The sequence below is a fragment of the Daphnia pulicaria genome, chromosome 4 (genome assembly GCF_021234035.1).
Source record: "Daphnia pulicaria isolate SC F1-1A chromosome 4, SC_F0-13Bv2, whole genome shotgun sequence".
Lineage (NCBI taxonomy): Eukaryota > Metazoa > Arthropoda > Branchiopoda > Diplostraca > Daphniidae > Daphnia > Daphnia pulicaria.
This window is the reverse complement of record NC_060916.1, coordinates 2931523-2949123: the sequence shown is the minus strand read 5'-3', so window position 1 is coordinate 2949123 and position 17601 is coordinate 2931523. Positions and strand designations below refer to the sequence as shown.

At 39.3% G+C, this 17601-nt stretch overlaps 3 protein-coding genes and 1 pseudogene across 6 annotated transcripts; 2 read left to right on the top strand and 2 right to left on the bottom strand.

Moving 5' to 3' along the window:
* Positions 1–74: 74 nt before the first annotated feature.
* LOC124336271 (acyl-CoA Delta-9 desaturase-like) lies at positions 75–6992 on the bottom strand. Of its 4 annotated transcripts, XM_046790011.1 has the most exons (9): positions 6884–6992; positions 6764–6807; positions 6516–6593; positions 6211–6433; positions 1599–1942; positions 1382–1512; positions 1066–1271; positions 814–999; positions 75–731 (listed from the first exon to the last, which is right to left on the bottom strand). In XM_046790011.1, the coding sequence occupies exons 5-9, from the start codon at positions 1939–1941 to the stop codon at positions 398–400; spliced, it is 1200 nt and encodes a 399-aa protein (XP_046645967.1). In that variant the 5' UTR covers position 1942; positions 6211–6433; positions 6516–6593; positions 6764–6807; positions 6884–6992; the 3' UTR covers positions 75–397. The 4 variants fall into 4 exon arrangements, with proteins under 4 accessions (XP_046645967.1, XP_046645966.1, XP_046645968.1 ...); XM_046790010.1 differs by having other exon boundaries at positions 6764–6992; XM_046790012.1 differs by lacking the exons at positions 6211–6433; positions 6516–6593; positions 6764–6807; positions 6884–6992 and adding an exon at positions 4850–4976.
* A 612-nt stretch (positions 6993–7604) lies between these two features.
* On the bottom strand, positions 7605–11116 carry LOC124336117. Its single transcript, XM_046789781.1, has 8 exons — positions 10912–11116; positions 9313–10842; positions 9128–9244; positions 8955–9050; positions 8818–8883; positions 8582–8653; positions 8336–8521; positions 7605–8267 (listed from the first exon to the last, which is right to left on the bottom strand). The coding sequence occupies exons 2-8, from the start codon at positions 10439–10441 to the stop codon at positions 7795–7797; spliced, it is 2139 nt and encodes a 712-aa protein (XP_046645737.1). The 5' UTR covers positions 10442–10842; positions 10912–11116; the 3' UTR covers positions 7605–7794.
* An 853-nt stretch (positions 11117–11969) lies between these two features.
* On the top strand, positions 11970–17557 carry LOC124336549 (annotated as a pseudogene).
* On the top strand, positions 15092–16262 carry LOC124336390. Its single transcript, XM_046790180.1, has 4 exons — positions 15092–15213; positions 15274–15666; positions 15759–16009; positions 16075–16262. Exons 1-4 carry the CDS (start codon positions 15132–15134, stop codon positions 16192–16194), a joined length of 846 nt encoding a protein of 281 aa, XP_046646136.1. The 5' UTR covers positions 15092–15131; the 3' UTR covers positions 16195–16262.
* Positions 17558–17601: the final 44 nt, after the last annotated feature.

Below are 17601 nucleotides of genomic sequence, written 5' to 3'. Positions count from 1 at the left end.
ATCAAATGCTTAATTGGAATTTCGCTTTAGAAAATTTTGTAGTTAATTGAGTAAAATGAAGGTGAAATAGTTGAATCCACAGGAAATCTTTATTTACGGAAAAAATAAGGCAATCAATTTCTAAGTTTTCGTGCGAGTGCGCTTCAACAAGGCCTTTCATTACATACCAATAGGATATGCCAGCATATACATGTATCCATTAAAATAAAAATTCCCATTTCCAATTTCGCAAAGCTAAAAATTAAACTTTTTTTTTCTAAATAAAAAGCAAATAAAAGTCTAAGCAATGCATATTGTAAAGGCAATGTGTCATATAATGTACCGAGAACAAAACAACTGAGCGCCGTCTGCTGCTGATTTAAAAAAAATAATAATAATACGGACAAAGTTATGAATCTTAATTTTCTTTTCCTTCCGGAATGATTTCGCAAAACGCTTTCTCTTCCGATTTCATATCTTCCAAAGTGTACTGACTATCTTCCAAGGAGAACGGATGGGAGCCGTCTCCTGTTCGACGAGCTCGACTGCGAATAATTCTTTCCGGCACGGTCTTCAGGTCGTACGCCCAGCCAATCCAGGCGAAGAAATCGATAACCGCTTTCGTCGTGTTCATGTTGTAATTTCCCAATTCGGCTGCTTTGTAATCCCACGGGAAAACGTGGTGATAGTTGTGCCATCCTTCACCGGAAGTCAGGAAGGCCACCACTCGGTTTTCGGCCGGATTGATCTCCCTGTTGTAAACAAGTCAATTCACATTTACGGCGGTTCTAATTGGAAACGACAAACAACAATTTATAAATTGTGAAAACTGACTTGTCGTAGGGATGGTTTCCCCAAATGTGGGCGGCGCTATTGACGAGCCAGGTAACATTCAGTGTGAACACGTAACGGAAGATGGAGGCGACGAAAAAAGCTGTTTTGAATGACTCTCCCCAAAAGTACCAGGGAACGAGCGCTGGCATCGCAAAGGAGAGTGTCAGAACCAAAGGAATGTAGTACCTTGAACAGAAAACGAAAAAAATTTGATTTTCACTCTTCACTTTTTTACATGGGGAATGAACTCACTTTCGTTGGAAAATGACGACCGGGTCTTGCAGAACATCGCTCATGTCGACGGTTTTTCCACGCCGTTTGACTTCGGGATGCTTCTTGCACAACAGCCATCCGACGTGGGCGAAAAAGAAACCGCGGCGGGCGTTGTGCGGATCAGCGTCCGTCTCGCTAAATTTGTGGTGGACGCGGTGATCTCGGCTCCATTCGTAAATGTCGTTCTTTTTGGTGTGGGAGGAACAAATAAAGCACATCATTAAATGTCGTCTTACTATATAGCTATTTGTCTAGCTGGCCATGTTGGCGGATAATAACCGTTATATATTCTCACCTGGACAGAGATTGTTTGCCCAATGGCGGCGAAGACGCGGAGAGGCCATTTGGCTTTGTAAGCGCGATGCGCCCAAAGTCGGTGAGCTCCACCCGTTATTCCAAATCCGCCAAAGATAAACAAGGCGAAAGCTAAATATCACAAAATCAACAATATAGTAGGCCAAAACGCGGGATTTGAATGTATAGTATAGCGGACGCTAATCAAATCAACTTACACCAGCTGAGAGTCGCTAATTTGGCCGCCGCGAAGCAGAGATAGAAGCCGTAGAGGGCGGCTGCGTGAAGGTAAACGAAAATCAAGACGTTTCGCCAGACAATCTGCAACGGTGGTTCTTTATTGCTATCATCGACAGCAGCCGGGCTGTTGCTGATGCTGTCCTTTAGAGGTGCGGAATGTGACACGCTCACGGCTTCAGGTGCCGTCACCCGACTGGTCACAGCGGCAGCTTTACGACGTAGGAGAGACGCTTGTTGCTTGGAGTCATTGTCCTTCTCCGTCACTACTCCGAGAATCGACAAACCAACCAAATCCGCACCGGGATCCGCCGTGGTCCACATACTGCGGAAAAATCCGGAATAACACACATATATAAATTTATAAATAATTTCGGTGAATAGATTTACAACCTCGTTATATATGTACTCGAGCAAAAGAAAATTGAGGAAAAACAACAAAAGGAGGGAATCATAATTGTATACAGAATTAACAAGCGAAAAAAACAATTGTCAACCATTGCCAGTTTTATTATTATGCTTCCAACTCTCCCAGACTGTAAAAGGAAAACAACCAACTAGATTGTCTATCGAGATTGTCAGAGCGTGATGCATGCGATAGAATAGACGCCGGGTATAGTGTGTGTGTATACTATACGGTCAAAGTTGTAAAAAAACGAAAAGAAGGATATTATGAAAGAAGTATGAGGACAATCGTCCCCCCTGCACCCGCATTGAATTAATAAACAGTTTCCATTAAAATATTTAAAGGAAAATTTTCATTTGAATTTTTTAACGGGGGCAGGCATAGGCCGTAACGTAGAGCCTATAGAGTACAATGCAGTGGAACCAACTAGTCCACTAAAGGAAAAACTTAATTGGATACTAGAATTTATTCTATGATTACATAAGCTCAATCCCGTTTGACGAGAGAACTTTCTGTCCGTTCGCGAAAACACCATCAATCTTAGAAATTCACTTGGGAGAAATGAACGCAAAATCGGTACCTGATAATCGATTGAGTTTCGATTGTTTTTTGTTTAGTTAGTTCCCGGAAGATAGACAATCAATGTCTACTTTAGCCCTTTCACCGACGGCGGTCAATATAGTCGATAACAGGTATAGAAAAACAAAACTTGCAACCAACACGCTGGGCGCTTTAAGAGAACACGAACGCGACGCTTCCAGACCAGTAATGATAACTTGGTTCGGGACTATTCCCGTTTTATATATTTCCACCTCCTACATCACGAGTGGGTTTTTTCGGGGATCCGGGTTCTGTTGAATCCAGTACAAGGAGGTAGGACCTTAGAGTATACACGAAGTCCCAGCTGTGTGGCGTAATGGTACTACACAGTAGGGGGATTGGGTGGGAGAGAGAGAGAGACTGTTCGGGCGTAGGATAGAAGCAAATAGAAAAAAGAGAAAAAGAAAAAAAAAAAAAGAACTGGGAAACTGTCCCGCTTTGTAGAGGTTAACGCCGTGCCTTTCGGCTATTCGGCTGATAGTCGCACACGGTCGGTCCAGCAGCTTTATTAGTATTTCCACTTATATTTGTAATACAACATGCGCGTTCCGCTTTTGGACCGCGCGAGCTTCTCTCCCCTGTAATTAACTACTACCCCCTTCTCTCTCTCTCACTCGTCTTCCCTTTCGTCATTTTTAGTTTCGTTTCGCACCGTTATCCCAGGAGTGAACGCACCTTAAGTAGGCCTATATTTTCTTCTTTTCTCTTTTTTGTTTTGTGGACCACATCAGCAATGAGACTTTTGTTGGAGACCAAAGCAATGGACCGTTCACCTCTCTTGTATCGGTAAAACTGGTGTATTAGCCCGTCATTGTTTTCCCATTTGCTTCAATAGATAAAATGTAACTGGTATTGTGGTATGCTGGACTTATAGATATTTAAGCTAGAGTCATGCGCTGTAGGCTAAACTAGATTCCGAAACGGATTTTTTTTGGCAATCACTTTCTTTGTTAGTCATTCCCCAGTTCAATTTTAGGATTTAACAAAAGGATTGTACCTGGCCTTTTGACCTCTATTTGACTGTTTTAAAACGGTTGAAAATCTGGGACGCAATATGCAAGTTCACCTAGACAACAAAGACAGAGAGACCGTGATAAAGGGCTTCGGGGGCCGTTTTCGAACTTTGGTACGACTTTTGTTGTGCATCGGGGTTTTTTATTTTTTCACAGTCGGCCTGTATGAGTGCGCTGTTACTGAGAATACATCTATGGATGTCATGGCTACACGCGCTCCCCAAAACGAATTCACCAAATAATAATTTAACCTTATTATCTGCTGAGGCGATTCAGCAATAATGGAAGAAATGGCAATTCTCCAATGGTATTTTTAGATATAGCCTACGCAGCACAGGTGTCGGTCATATTTCTTTTTAATCTGCCCAATCAGTTAGTTGAACGAGCTGAGCGCCCGTTAACTTGCATTCCACCCATTTGTTAAGTCAATTCATCCATTCACGCTTTTGTTACAGATATTTCACATTGTTATTCTTAATCATCTGCGGATGACTGGCCTCCTAGCGCGATTAACTTTTTCTGCTTGTCTACACTCCCCAGCGATCGGCTTCCAATCTCCAATGATCTCCAATAAAATAGAAGCGGAGAACCGAGAAAAAGAACGACTAAAGCCGTTATCTTTTAAAGGTCCTATTCAAACTTCTAGGCAATAAAAATCGAATAACATGGTAATCTTTTGTGACCAGAGGGCGACCATATAGGCGTATACTGTAGATCTTGGCAAAGGCTTTTAAAAGGCTTTGTTTAGTACACCATCCACTGATTATAGATATTAAAAGGGAGGCGACAAGAAGTGTAAACCCAAAACTGGAAAAAGGCACCCATATAGAGACCTTAGGTTTGTAGCGCATATAGCCTATATAAGAGAATCGAGTAAAAACATTAACCTTAATTCCGTTTCCAGCGGAGGCATTTAGCTTCAACATGTGTTATTTACAGTTCCTAAGAAAATAATGGAATCGTTCCTATTTCTATCAGGTACAGCTTTTGTGTGGCACACAATGCGGCACTCTGCCACGTAAGAGCTAAACACACCCTTCTTTTTTTTTTTAAGAGGAAGACAAAAATGTTACTACCACCTTTGGAAAATTCTCGGATGGCCAACTTTCATTTAGCACAAAAACGTCAAAACGGAAGCGTCTTTTCTTTTTGCCACGCAATTATGTTTCTCTTTCGGGAGGGAAAAAAAAGTTTTCTTCAAAAAATATCCTACCTGTGCTGATTGCTGACTATTATTGTCGGTTGGCAGAAGGAAATCAAAGCTTTTTTACGGCTTTGAGTTGACTGTCTTCAAAGATTTAGGTGAACGACAAAAAAAGAGCACACTAAAAATACATCTAGGCTAGCTTAGCGATGATTTCAGTCTGAAGTTTCAACGCTTTATACGTGCATGAATCCACCAAATCGTGAAGGTATAATTCTCCTTAGTCGGCCTGAGTTTGTATTGGCTATTTCTGTAATTTTTTTTTGGTAAGAAAAAGAAAGGAAGAAAAAAAAACCCACAAATGGGGTGTACTGTGGTGTGGAATTAGCCATATGTGATCACGGTCGTACCCTTCGGAATCGTAAAAGTCTGCAGGATGTAAAGAGTTAGAGTCAAATAAATTTCGCCGCATTTCTGATGGCAACAACCGGTGGACCTTGTCGTTTTCACATATGGCTTAACAGTCTATCGCTTTTATAGTTTTATTCGCTTACAATCATCGCCAGAATCCATGCCATGACGACAAGTCCAAAGATAAGATGACATCCTTTCTTTCTTGTTGGATTGTGAACCGAATTTTAGAAAACGGAAATGACGTCAGCCACGGATTTCAGGTTTTAGCCGGTTTCAGCAGATGAGTAATATTATTTTCTTTGTAGTACAGTTCAAGAAACGTGTTATTCTTGTACAGAACTTTCCCTTTCTTCATGGCCAACATTTCTTTCGTTTTTTTCCGGTACACGGCCATAGCTACACCGAAAAAGAAAAAAGGGAATTCGGGAGTCCCCAAGTACAATGGGAAATATGAGACCGCAGAAAAATACGACAGGCTTGCTCTAAGCTTAAGCTTCATCAAACATTAAAATTTTTTAAAAATGTTCCTGTTTCATTTCCTGTTGTTTGCCCTTGAGTGAAATCGATAGATCAATACCCAATTTATGGGAAAAAAGGTAGGCCACAAAAGAACGAACATCACATTGACAAAGGCTGGCGAGGAAGTAATTCTGAATTTTCGGATTTTTTAAAATGTAAGCACAACTTTTAAAGCGACCTGTCTTTGTTTTTTTTTGCTATTATAAATCCAACAACGCAGTGATTCTGTCTGTTTCCTATATACAGATAACACAGCAATTTTTCTAATGTTGGGACACCATTCACCTACGAGTGCTGACTAAATTTCAAAGAAAATTCGGCTAAATTGATTCGGATAAAAAAATGTCTGAAATTTCTAAGCTGAGTTTAAAGGCAGCATACTGTTATTGTTAATTGGTGAGATTATTCTGATGTTTTGGCTAGCAAACGACTAGTTTGAGTGCATGATACTTCTTAGATCAATATTATAATATTAATAAAGAATGTGATAGAATTACCTGCACAAAGAATGAGATGATCTTTGAAGAGGTATCTTAATCTCGTAGTCAGGGTAGGTTCAGCTAAACATTCCTCAGTCCTCAATGAGGAATGTTGATGGCATGGTTAGTGACTTGGGTTGATGACTTGGCAACTTTTACACTTAGAATGATAAACCATTCTCTCTTGGAACCTCATGATAAGAGGTAAAATTGTCTAGCTATTCATATTCAAAGTTGTATTCTGAATAATACAAATGTTTATTATTTCATATTTATATGTTGTGACGTGTCATGTATGATAGAAGACACTCTAGTCTAATTACCTTTGAAAGATTATGGTTTTAGTTAGGCAAGATATACAAGCAATGCATTCTTCACTGCCACCTAATCTCGAAGCATCTCTGGCAAGAATGGGAAAAATTTAGGTCATCATACCAGATTGGACAAGTAACTCAGTTGCTAATTATTCAATTAATGATTAATAAATAATCCACTAAATTCAAGAGATCATCGTGACTTGCCTCATCTTCTTCTCAATTTCCCAAACAACTTCGTCGAGAATTTGACTTACTTCAATATCAGCTGATGTGACCGTAGGTGTTCTTCTCTCTTTTTCTTTAAAATTAAAATAAGGTAGCAAGAGTTGAAAGAAAATTCCAGTCATCAACATCGTCGTCGTATTTTTAATTACCTTCTCTTCAATAGACAATTTGAGCGAAACGGAAACTAAATCTAAACTACAAGTTTACAACTGACATTTGTGTCATTTGACACATGTTGTCATGATGTTGTAGTGGTTGTAGTGTTGTTTTACTTTGGTAGCATTTCGTCTGCTACATTTTCTTTTCTGCATAGACCAATCAAGAAGATCTTTCGTTGAATTAACTCTGCGCCAGCAAAACTTGCAGCAAAGCCCCGCCACGGTGCGCATTATAGTCGAGAAGTAGCACAACTTTTGGCTCTGCGGATCCGTTGTGGTTGTAACTTTCAAAAGCACCGCTCTGAAAGCACTGTTGTTATCACACTGTTTAACTTGTAAGCTCTGTTACTATATCTCTCTAGTTTGATGTTATGTCTGATAATATGAATATCTTTTATAAATATATTCGGAGAAGTCTGTTCTCTGGTGTGTTAGGACTTTTCAAATGGCTGTCGTGACCCGCGTTGTTAGCGGTTGTTAGTCGTCATGTAGGTAGTAGGTCTCATCGATCTCATGTGTCATTCTCCTCAGCCAGTACCGGTAGCCTATAGATGTTACATACGTCATAAGTGCCACAGCAGGCCAGAGTAATAGGCCCTAGATATTTATTTTGTTTTTGTAGATTTGGCAATGAAATCAGGTTTTTCATGTTTCCTACCCTTAGTTGTTTTTTACTTTTCACGTCTACATTTTTGCAGATAAAAAATAGGAAATTGGTTTGTGTATTAAGTAAGTTAACTTGCATACACATTCAAATTTCTGTAGAGAAATTCCCACCCCTTAATGAATTAGAACCGAATGAATTTCTTTCCCTTCTCCTTTAAAAAATACAATGAAAAAATTCATTTTCGTGTCAGTTGCCAGACGAATATCATTTTGCGCATTACGTTTGAGCAAGAGCTCTAGGCGACAATTTCCTCCTCCAACATGAAACCCGTGAAATGGGTGAAGTGGAGAACGCTGTCAACCAGATACGCCGCATCCGGTCGACAATCAATCGTCACCCAGACTTCATCGCCTTTTTCCAATTTCCGCGACGAATGGAAGGCCAACAGACGAAATTCATTAGCGACGGTGTTTGCCGCATTAACGGCACCAGTAGTAGTTGAAAACTCGTTCACATATAGTTTAACGTATAAATAAACACGGGGTGATGACCTCGGAAATACCAACATTGTCGTGAATGAGAAGAAATAGATTCCCGGTCGCGGTACCGTGAATATTCCAGATGATATATCCATGGCATTACCCTCGTTAACCAGCGCCAAATTGAACGGAATTGGAGTGTCAGTTTTTTTGAAATCAGAATTTCTCTGTACGTAGAAATGGACGGACGCTGATTTTTCTTCGGCGTATCCGATCCATTTCTGCAAATCTGCAAATACAAGAATTAGGCAATCAATAAACCGGAAATGTAAACATCAAACGTTCTATATGTATAACCAGCATTTTGATTTGAGTAAAAATTGCAGTCCACCACTTCCATCTTCTCCGATCCTTTCACCAAGTAAAATCCGTTGGCTTTGTGTCCCATTCGCTGCAGATCTGCACAGGAGGTTGGTATTTTACCAAATTCCGCTCTCGATGTGTTTAAATATGTTGTTTTAGTTTCCAAATGATTTAAAGTATCTGGACCATTTCGTTCGATTAAAATAATTTCACACTTTTTAACATGAATTTTTAAAATACCTTTCCGATGTTTTTTCAGATTTTCTTCAGCGGTTTTTTGTCTGTCACCTAATCCTTGTAATTTAGCTGAATCTAATCTCAGAAAAGAGAAAAACAAAGTTATCCTTCACAAATTTTTAACATATGTAAACTGAATAATAATAACAGATAGTCCTGCAATTTCAAAAATATTTTCATAAAGATATTATAAATCTAGTTGTTCTAAAATCTCAGCAACGTCTTATACTCTTATTAACCTTTGAGCTCCGATGACGACGAATTTCCAGCTATGATCTTCATTTCTGCCAATTTATTTTCCGTAGCTAAATCAAATAAAAAATATACCTCATACTTTTTAAACGTTTTCGAATATTTCAGTATAACAATGAAATACCATTTAATTTTCCTGATAAATCATCGACGGTTTTGCTAAAATCGGACATTGTTTTCTCCAACTCGATTTTGGTTTTCACCAACTCCTGTCTAGTCCCTGTGTTTAATCGCATCATAATTTTGCTTAATTAGCGGCCATATTTTTGTCCAATTTTCAAGTAATTGAAATTATACCTTCTAGTTTATTAGCCAAATCGATTTTCGTATTGGTGAAATCACTCTTCACATTACTCAGTTCGGTACTCATTTTCGTCAAGTTCATCACAGCTGTTTTTAAGAGTTCTCTAGTGTCTGCAACAAAAATTGCAATTATTTAGTTTTAATCAAATGTTTTGTTAATCACAGAAATTGTTTTGAACCTTTGAGTTCTTCCTTCAAATTGTCCCATTCGTTAATGACAGTCAATTCTGCATGCTCCACAAATTTAAGGGGCGCCGACAATTCAGCGTTCGTGTAACGGACACGGACATTGCGATCCTGAAAGGACTGAGAGTCACGAAATTGGTGCAAATTAATTATGCCCAGCTGCATGGGTTTGGGCACGAATTTCTCTCCGTCCCATTGGACGTGATTTCTGCTTTCTTGTAATAACTTTACCACGTCGTCTTTCAAAACCTCTACCCGGCGAGAACTGTCGGAATCGTTTTCTATTTTCTCTGAAATTTGTGAACTTATTCTGTCGACATCAACCCAACTGTTTGAGTGGTTATGTTGAATTCTCTCTTTATTCTCCAATAAGCTGCTATTTTTTCCATCCGAATGATTCTTTGAAAGTTCCCATTTCTCGTTTATGGATTGTTCTTCATTCCATCCTGGTGATTTTTCTATTATTTCCGATTGCCCCTCCACTTTTTGAAACATATCCGCCAGTTTTTTTTGCGTTTCTTCGTCCAGTTTGCTGATGATTTCATTCAACATTTGTGTCGTTTTGTCCGGTCGGTAATTTTCCTCATCCCAGAAAACAGAGTTCCACATTTTGTCGCTTTGCTCTTTAATGGTCGTCCTGGACGTGACCAGCAAATCCTTTAAAATATAAAAAATTTGAGTCTCCGTGTCCGGAGTCACTACCTCGGAGTCGTCAAATGTGTCCATTAGGATATTTGTGGCCGTTTCCATCAACATTTTTTTCTCGTCGTTGGCCGTCAGGAAAACTTCTTTTTCGTCTCCAAATTTCTGTAATAGAGTAGTGACTAATTGACCGGAAGTGATGCTGTCGATGCTGATGGTCGTCTGTTTGGTTTGCGACTTCTGCGATGATAAGCTATAGAGGAGTTTAAAATGGTCAAATTGTTTGGGGTTGGATCGCATTTCATTGGCCAGTTCGTCGCAGACTTTCTGGTCATAACATGACAGAGACAGCCTCAAAGTTTTGCTCCTGTCATAATTCGTCCAAACTGACGATAGCGAATAATCGGCTGTGGGTATGTTACTGGAGAGCATGACCTTCTCCAAAGGAATGAGTCTCACTTGTATGGGATTTAATTTCATGGCCGACGATCTCGTTCAAATGTTTGACCACTTCATTTTGGACTTTGTCGTTCCACATTTCAATGCGAAATCTCATCTCTGGCTGTTTCGTGACGTTGTTATATGAACTTACAGCACTTTTGTGGTCCAATATCGCAATTGGGGCATAATAATATTTTTTCTCGCTGATGGGAGTTGTCGTTGTCTTGCGATTATTGGCGTGTTCGTAAATTTCAACGAGAAAATTGCCGTACTCGATGGAACTTAACGCATCCGGTGAGATTTGCAGTTTCTCGCAAGAAGAAGAAGCGCTGATGGGGTTGTCTGATTGGCAGTTGCAACAAACGGCAAAAACCAAAAAGATTGCGATGAGGGTGTGCTGTGTAATCGTAGCCATTTTCATTCAAAATAACTTACTTTATCTTTTGAAGGAAATATAAAAAATTAGTTTATGGTTGCTATTCGACTGAAAGCTATTAGAATTTTCCTACCTTATCTGTAGATGATTAAAATATACGGTGACTTATATACACAGACACAATTATAGACGTTCCATAAACGATATTCGCTATTTTACTATGATGTGTAATTTTATTGACACTACTGCAGAGTACAGTTGTATGTTTGAAACTGAATAGAATCTCACAGTTTACTGCGTATTCTTACCGAAATCTGAAGACAGACTCATTTGAATTTCGTTTTTCCAGACTCCAGAGTCTCGCCAGTGCATGTACGTACAAGTTTGTTGAGTTGGCAAAAGTCTAGCATCAAGTGGGTGATAAAATATATAGACTAGTGCCATTTGATATCACTGGCACTTGTTGATGAAATGTATACGGGTCGAGGCAGATTATTTTCATTCCGGATATACTGACAAATTTACCAACAATTTTAAACCGCATCTCGAGCAAATAAATTAAAACATTTTAATGGCCACAGCAAATTTCAAATTAAATTCCTTGCGACACAGTAAAACAATATCTAATAAATCATTATTGCTGCGGCAGGTTTCTGTCGCTGTCAATATTATTGTTCCTTCCAAATAGTCGGCTGGCCATATATCTGGCTTCCTGAAAACCGGCGCAGTGCCGCAGTCTATAGCATGCTGTGGATCGAATTCTCCGGCTCGACCCGTGTGGTTGGTCTCAAGAAGTCTTTAACGTCCAAGATTTTCTCTAATGTGGTCATAACTTATGCAAATACGCCAGTGACCCCGCTCGGAGCTGAAACATTCTGACGTTAATACAGCATCGGACAAGAAAATTAAAATAGCCTAGCAACAATGCAATACACGTGTAAAGCACCGAAAGCTATCTAAATAGGACAGCATGTGTATAATCCGACATGATAATAGGCGCGTCATCAATCAATTAAACTCGTGATGCATTCATTGCACCATTTTGAAAGACAAAAAAAAATCGGGGATTTACCTTTTAGAACATGTCTTGCACCATATATGACGTTATCGATGATTAAACTCGTAACTTATCAATAACAACAAAAGATAGCCTCCAAATGTATTTGAAATCATAATTAGACTTCCATATAAATTGCGAAGCTCTTCCATTGTGAAACAGATCGAGTTCGACGGCAGCACGAAGACCTTCGAAGCAAATAGGAGCAAAAATGGTTCGTAATTTCAGTGTCTGTATAGGTTTATTAATAATTTTGACGAGTTGCCGTTGGACGCATTGCTCCGCTGCTGCTCTTTCAATGGAAGACAAATTTCGAGAATTAGAATTGCGACTAGAGACGACAGAGGCCAGAAGTGTCCAAGTTGAAGAAAAGGTGTCCCGACTAGAGGCTCAACTTGAACTAAATGTAAGTCTCATCAATTTGCATCAATTTGGCATTGACTACATTTTTAAAAAATCGTAAAATTTTGTTTTTTGTACACCAGAACGAAATAAGAAATAATTTGAAGTTTCAAGTAACAAAATTGGAGGATAAAAATGTTCAACTGGAATTTAAGATACAAGAGCAGGAAAAACTTTTGAATTACCTGTTGCAGCAAACCAATCGCCCGATTCCAGTAGCTGACTCATTATCAGTTCCAAATAATTATTAAAGTCCAGTTCAATATCGACTGGTAATAAGAGTGGAATGTGGAACCCCAAGGACATGCAAGGAACTCCGGGTGATTGATCCGTCACTTCCATCCGGAATGTATTCCATCGATCCGGACGGCCAAGGCGTCGGCGATAACCCAATCAACGTTTACTGCGACATGACGTCAGGTATAATCAGATTTTAATTAATTTTTTTCCCTAAATGGAAACGAGGAAAAAGTTTTTATTTACTATATTAGGATCGACTTCCATTCTACATGATAGCGAATCTGCCATCAACGTGGGTCACTGCGCCGATCCCGGATGCTACTCTCGATCCATCAAATACAACGCATCTATCGGGCAAATAAAAGCTTTGGCCGAATTATCGTTTGAATGTCACCAGTCGATTAAAGTCTGTTATTGGATATTTTAATATTTTAATCTACATAACTGAATGAACAAAAATGATTCTTATTTATAGTACGATTGTTACTACGCCCCGTTCGAGTTAAGTGGCTACGCTTACTCCTGGTGGAATGACAGAGACGGAAATGCGAAATACTTTTGGGCTGGAAACAACACGGACGGAATTCACACTTGTCAGTGCGGAATTGACGGAAATTGTGTCGATCATTAAGCTAAGTGCAATTGCGATGCGACTGTTTCCGCCGGTTTCCGCGCAATTACTCGATGATGGTAAGCTGCACGAATTTACAATCTAAGAGAAAAGAGAATGCATCAACAATTTGTCCTTTTGAAAATCTTCAAAAATTCTGAACTGAAAAAACAATCAAATGTCTTCTAATATAATAATCTCTACTTTATCCATGCCTCTACAGGAGTCATCACTGACAAAAATGTTCTGCCGGTCACTCGCCTGAATTTTGGCCGAACTCAGCTCGAAACTTCGTCAGGGATCCACACACTGGGCAGATTCGAATGTACCGGAACGATCGCCCTGAATAGAATGCCCACGTCTTGCGAGGATCTTTGGTTGATTGGCCACACCCTCAATGGATTTTATTCCGTCATGGGATCAGCGATGATGGAATCCGTTTACTGCGATTTCACTAAACTCCCTGCCAATGACGGTAAATGGTTATTTTTACGAATTATTCAATTGCAGTTATTAACATCAATTATATAATTGGGGGAAAGGTTTTCAAAAATGGATCGGATTGTAAGGAATGCACTTGCTTACTCTTTCTTGGAAAAATATCCTCCCCCTCTTTCTGGAAACAAGTCATTTTCCTTTCCATCCTTTCATTACGTTCACCTTGCGTTGGTGATCGCGTTGACTTTGTTGTCGTATAAAACCCCATCGATTGCTGTTCTTTCTTTAGTCAACGCTGGGCTGTTCACCCAGTCTAGTGTTGATTCACCCTTTCGCGAGTCAAGTGTCAGGCCGTTAATTCGACCTGCTACTGGCCTGCTCGTTCCCCGTTTTTAACTTGTCGTATTTGTGTCTTTCTTGTGCTTGACGCTGGCTATACGGCTACGGCTGTGTGAATGCCTCCAACCTTTTGAGGCATGTATCGACTGTTGTTTAAATTATGTCGACGTTGTACGGGAATATAACATCGAACGAAAGACTGCAGCTTCCCTGTGAGAAAAAGGTCTCACAGGATATACCGACGTCAAATCAGCGCCCGTTCATTTCTACGTCCAGAGAACTTCTAATTTTAACACACCTAATAACACTTCAATTCCGTTTGATTTGGCGATGGTGAACAAGGGGAATGCCATGAATTTAACTTCGGGGATATTCACGGCACCGCGACAGGGAACTTACTACTTCTCCTTCACGGGACTAGCGCTATTTCCAGCTTCTTCATCTAGAATTTGGTTACAAGTTGCACTTAATTTAAATGGAGGTATAATCGGAAAGGGCTATGTTGATAAGCAGAACACCGGTGAAATACGATGGGGTCAGTTGTCCCTTCAGTCCACGCTGAACTTAAAATCAGGCGATCAAGTTTGGGTGAGTTTGACTTACATGTCATCAGGGGTGTATTTGCATGACGACGGTGGCATAAGTGACCACTACACCCACTTCACGGGTTTCGTGTTGGAGGAGGAAACTGTCAGGTCCCTTTGAGTGTTGATGATCCGTAATGCGCAAAATATGATAATCGTCTGGTAATTGACGCGTTAACTAGTAGTGAAAAAGTTGGATGTGAATTTGTTTTATCGGGTAAAAAAGGAGGAATAGAATGAAATGCATTCGTCTCTAAATCATTAAGAGTTGGGGATTTATGCAAATTTGACTGTGGATGCAAATAGACTTACTTAATACATAAACAAATTTTCAAGTTTTTATTTGCAAAAATGGAGACGCGGCAAGTAAAAAACCGATTCTTATTGCCAGATTTACCAAATGCTGGTCGGATACTGAAGTGGAACTGTGGAAGAAAATTTATTCGCGTCTAATTCAGTATTGGATTGGAATTCACAAAATATTTGTTTTTACTGTTATATGCGCATTAGCACTGGGCATTTTTTGCACAAACACTCGCAGGTCTATCTGCAAAGTAGACTAATCACTTTACATTGTAGATACTAACCCTCTTTTTTACATTTCAGGCCAATCCCAAAATACTGAATCGCAAGCAGGTCCAGAACAAAGTTTGGTATTAGACCACCACACAGAACATCAGAATATGACTGCGAAAGAGTCACTCTTACCCCAACATGTGGCACGACATGAAGACCAATTTCAGACCACACCTTATCTTTTAGAAAGTAAGTAGTTGTAATTGCTATTGTCAGTAATTTCATACTAAATTTTCATTATCTATATAGGTCAGGATATGTATTGTCCCACTATGGATTCGCAGCAAGTGCATTCACAACCACTTTACGGTGATAGTCAGATGTTACCCAATTCTAGTGTTGTGGATGACACTGAAAGCATTCCATTACGAGGAGGGTTTGCTACAAGTACTCAGAACGACCCGGGTGTCTCTCAACCGTTTCACACTTTTCACTTCACAACGAAATTGTGTACTACTGGTGTGCCATTTGAAAAACAAAGCGAGCCCAGCACTTGTGAGGCATCACCATCAAGCTCAGGCAACCAAGAACGAATCTGTGACTCTTCAGAAGAAGAAAGCTCTGACCAAGAAAAGGCTGGTGATAAATCAGGGATCACAACATCAAGCGAACATGATGAAGCTTCTTGCCAAAACTCGAAAGGTGATAGTGAACGACTAATTTCTTTAATTTTCAATAATAATGAATACATAAATTACTAATGTAGAAATGCAATTTATATTGATTTTTTTCAGACAATCCATTTCCTCCACTAACCATCCCAAGTTATGGCCCTCTACCATGGCAATTCAACGACATTTTGGTGCATGCAATAGAAACCAACACGCTAGCACATCATGAAAGTCGCTTTACGCGTGCGTGTGGTAGACAACTGTTAATGTTGAGACCGGAAAAACGCACTAAATCCGAGTACAAAATCTACAGTAAAATGATTGTGGATAGATTCCCACATTTTCAACACGAGTGCTCCGATAATGGGAACTGGGTAAATCGAAATGATTTTCTGTGCAAGGCTTAAATTTAATTTCAATTTCTTGAATTCATTTTTAGGTTGTTTTTAAGGACAAGCTTACAAAAATAATTGGAAACTACCAAAATGCTTTAGCTCATGGAGACGAACACAAAAAGAAACGGCTTTCAAAAAAGGGAATGACAAAGTTACTGTCGTGATTCCTGATATGTCTCCCACTGATGTCGAAGAACGAAACGCTTTTCGTCAAAGAAGAGATAAAATTCATAAAGCAAAAACCAACAAAAGAATGTTTAGAGATTGCCCCGATTTACAGAACAATTGAAGGGGTAATTATGATGTTGTAAATGTTATGTTTTGCAAATTATGTGAATTTCATTTTCAAACAGGTTTCCCAAGAATTTATAAGAATGGAACCACTTTGCTCGTTAGGTGTCGATTGCTTTCAAATATTCAAATATGCTACGAAATATTTTGAACCGCCCGCTAGAGGGCGGATGCGAGAGAGCACTAAATTTTGAGCACTTATTTTTGGAGAGCACTAAATTAATGCTTACTTTGGAGCAGTTAATTTTTTGTCCCTATGGCGTTCCATAGGGTGGGGGTAATAAAAGCAGAAAAGAATTGTAAGTGGTTCAGTTAATTTTATGTAAGCTATTCACCGGATAGTGGTGTCTTATAGAATTAGTAAGGCGAGTAAAAAAAAGGTAGAAGAATTTAGAAGTAGTTTCAATCTTTTTGTTAGGTGACTGGGTACCGTTTAGCAGTTACATGAAAGTAGGATAGTGCCACTGTGCTGGCAAAGACGGTAAATGTAACATTTTTTCTGTTTAAGTATTATCTATTCTCTGTGTACAATAATTACTTCATATAACTAACTATAAAAGGTTTTCAGAAATGGATTGGATACGCCGACGTCAAATCAGTGCCCGTCCATTTCGAAGTTCAGAGAAATTCTAAATTTAACACAACTAACACTCCGATTCCGTTCAATTTGGAGATGGTGAATGAGGGAAATGCCATGAATTCGACATCAGGAATATTCACGGCACCGCGGCAGGGAATTTACTTTTTCTCATTCATGGGAGCGGTGCATCTTAGCTCTTCATCGAATTCTTTTTTGAATTCTTTTCTTTATTTGAACGGGAATCTAATCGGGACGAGTACTGTTAGTGAGGGAAACAGCGCCGGTGGTCAGTTTAGTCCGTTGACCCTCCAGTCGACTCTGAACTTGAAAAAAGGCGATGAAGTCTGGGTAGGAATTGAATATTTAGGTACATCCTCGTATTTGCACGACGACAGTCGCCACTTCACTCATTTCACGGGTTTCATGCTGGAGGAGGAAATTGTGGCGTCCCTATGAGGTTATGAGTTGAAAATTCAAAATTTGCAAAATGATCGTCGACTCGAACATTTTTATTTGGATAATGTAAGGGGGAATGGAGGAAAATTAATTTGATTTTAATGCGATTGTAGTTCATTTAGAAGTGGGGATTTCTTCATAAAAATGTTTTGTCTGTGTGTATGAAAATAGACTTACTGAATACACAAACAAATTTTTAAGTTTTTATCTACACAATTTTAGACGCGACAAGTAAAAAAAACGA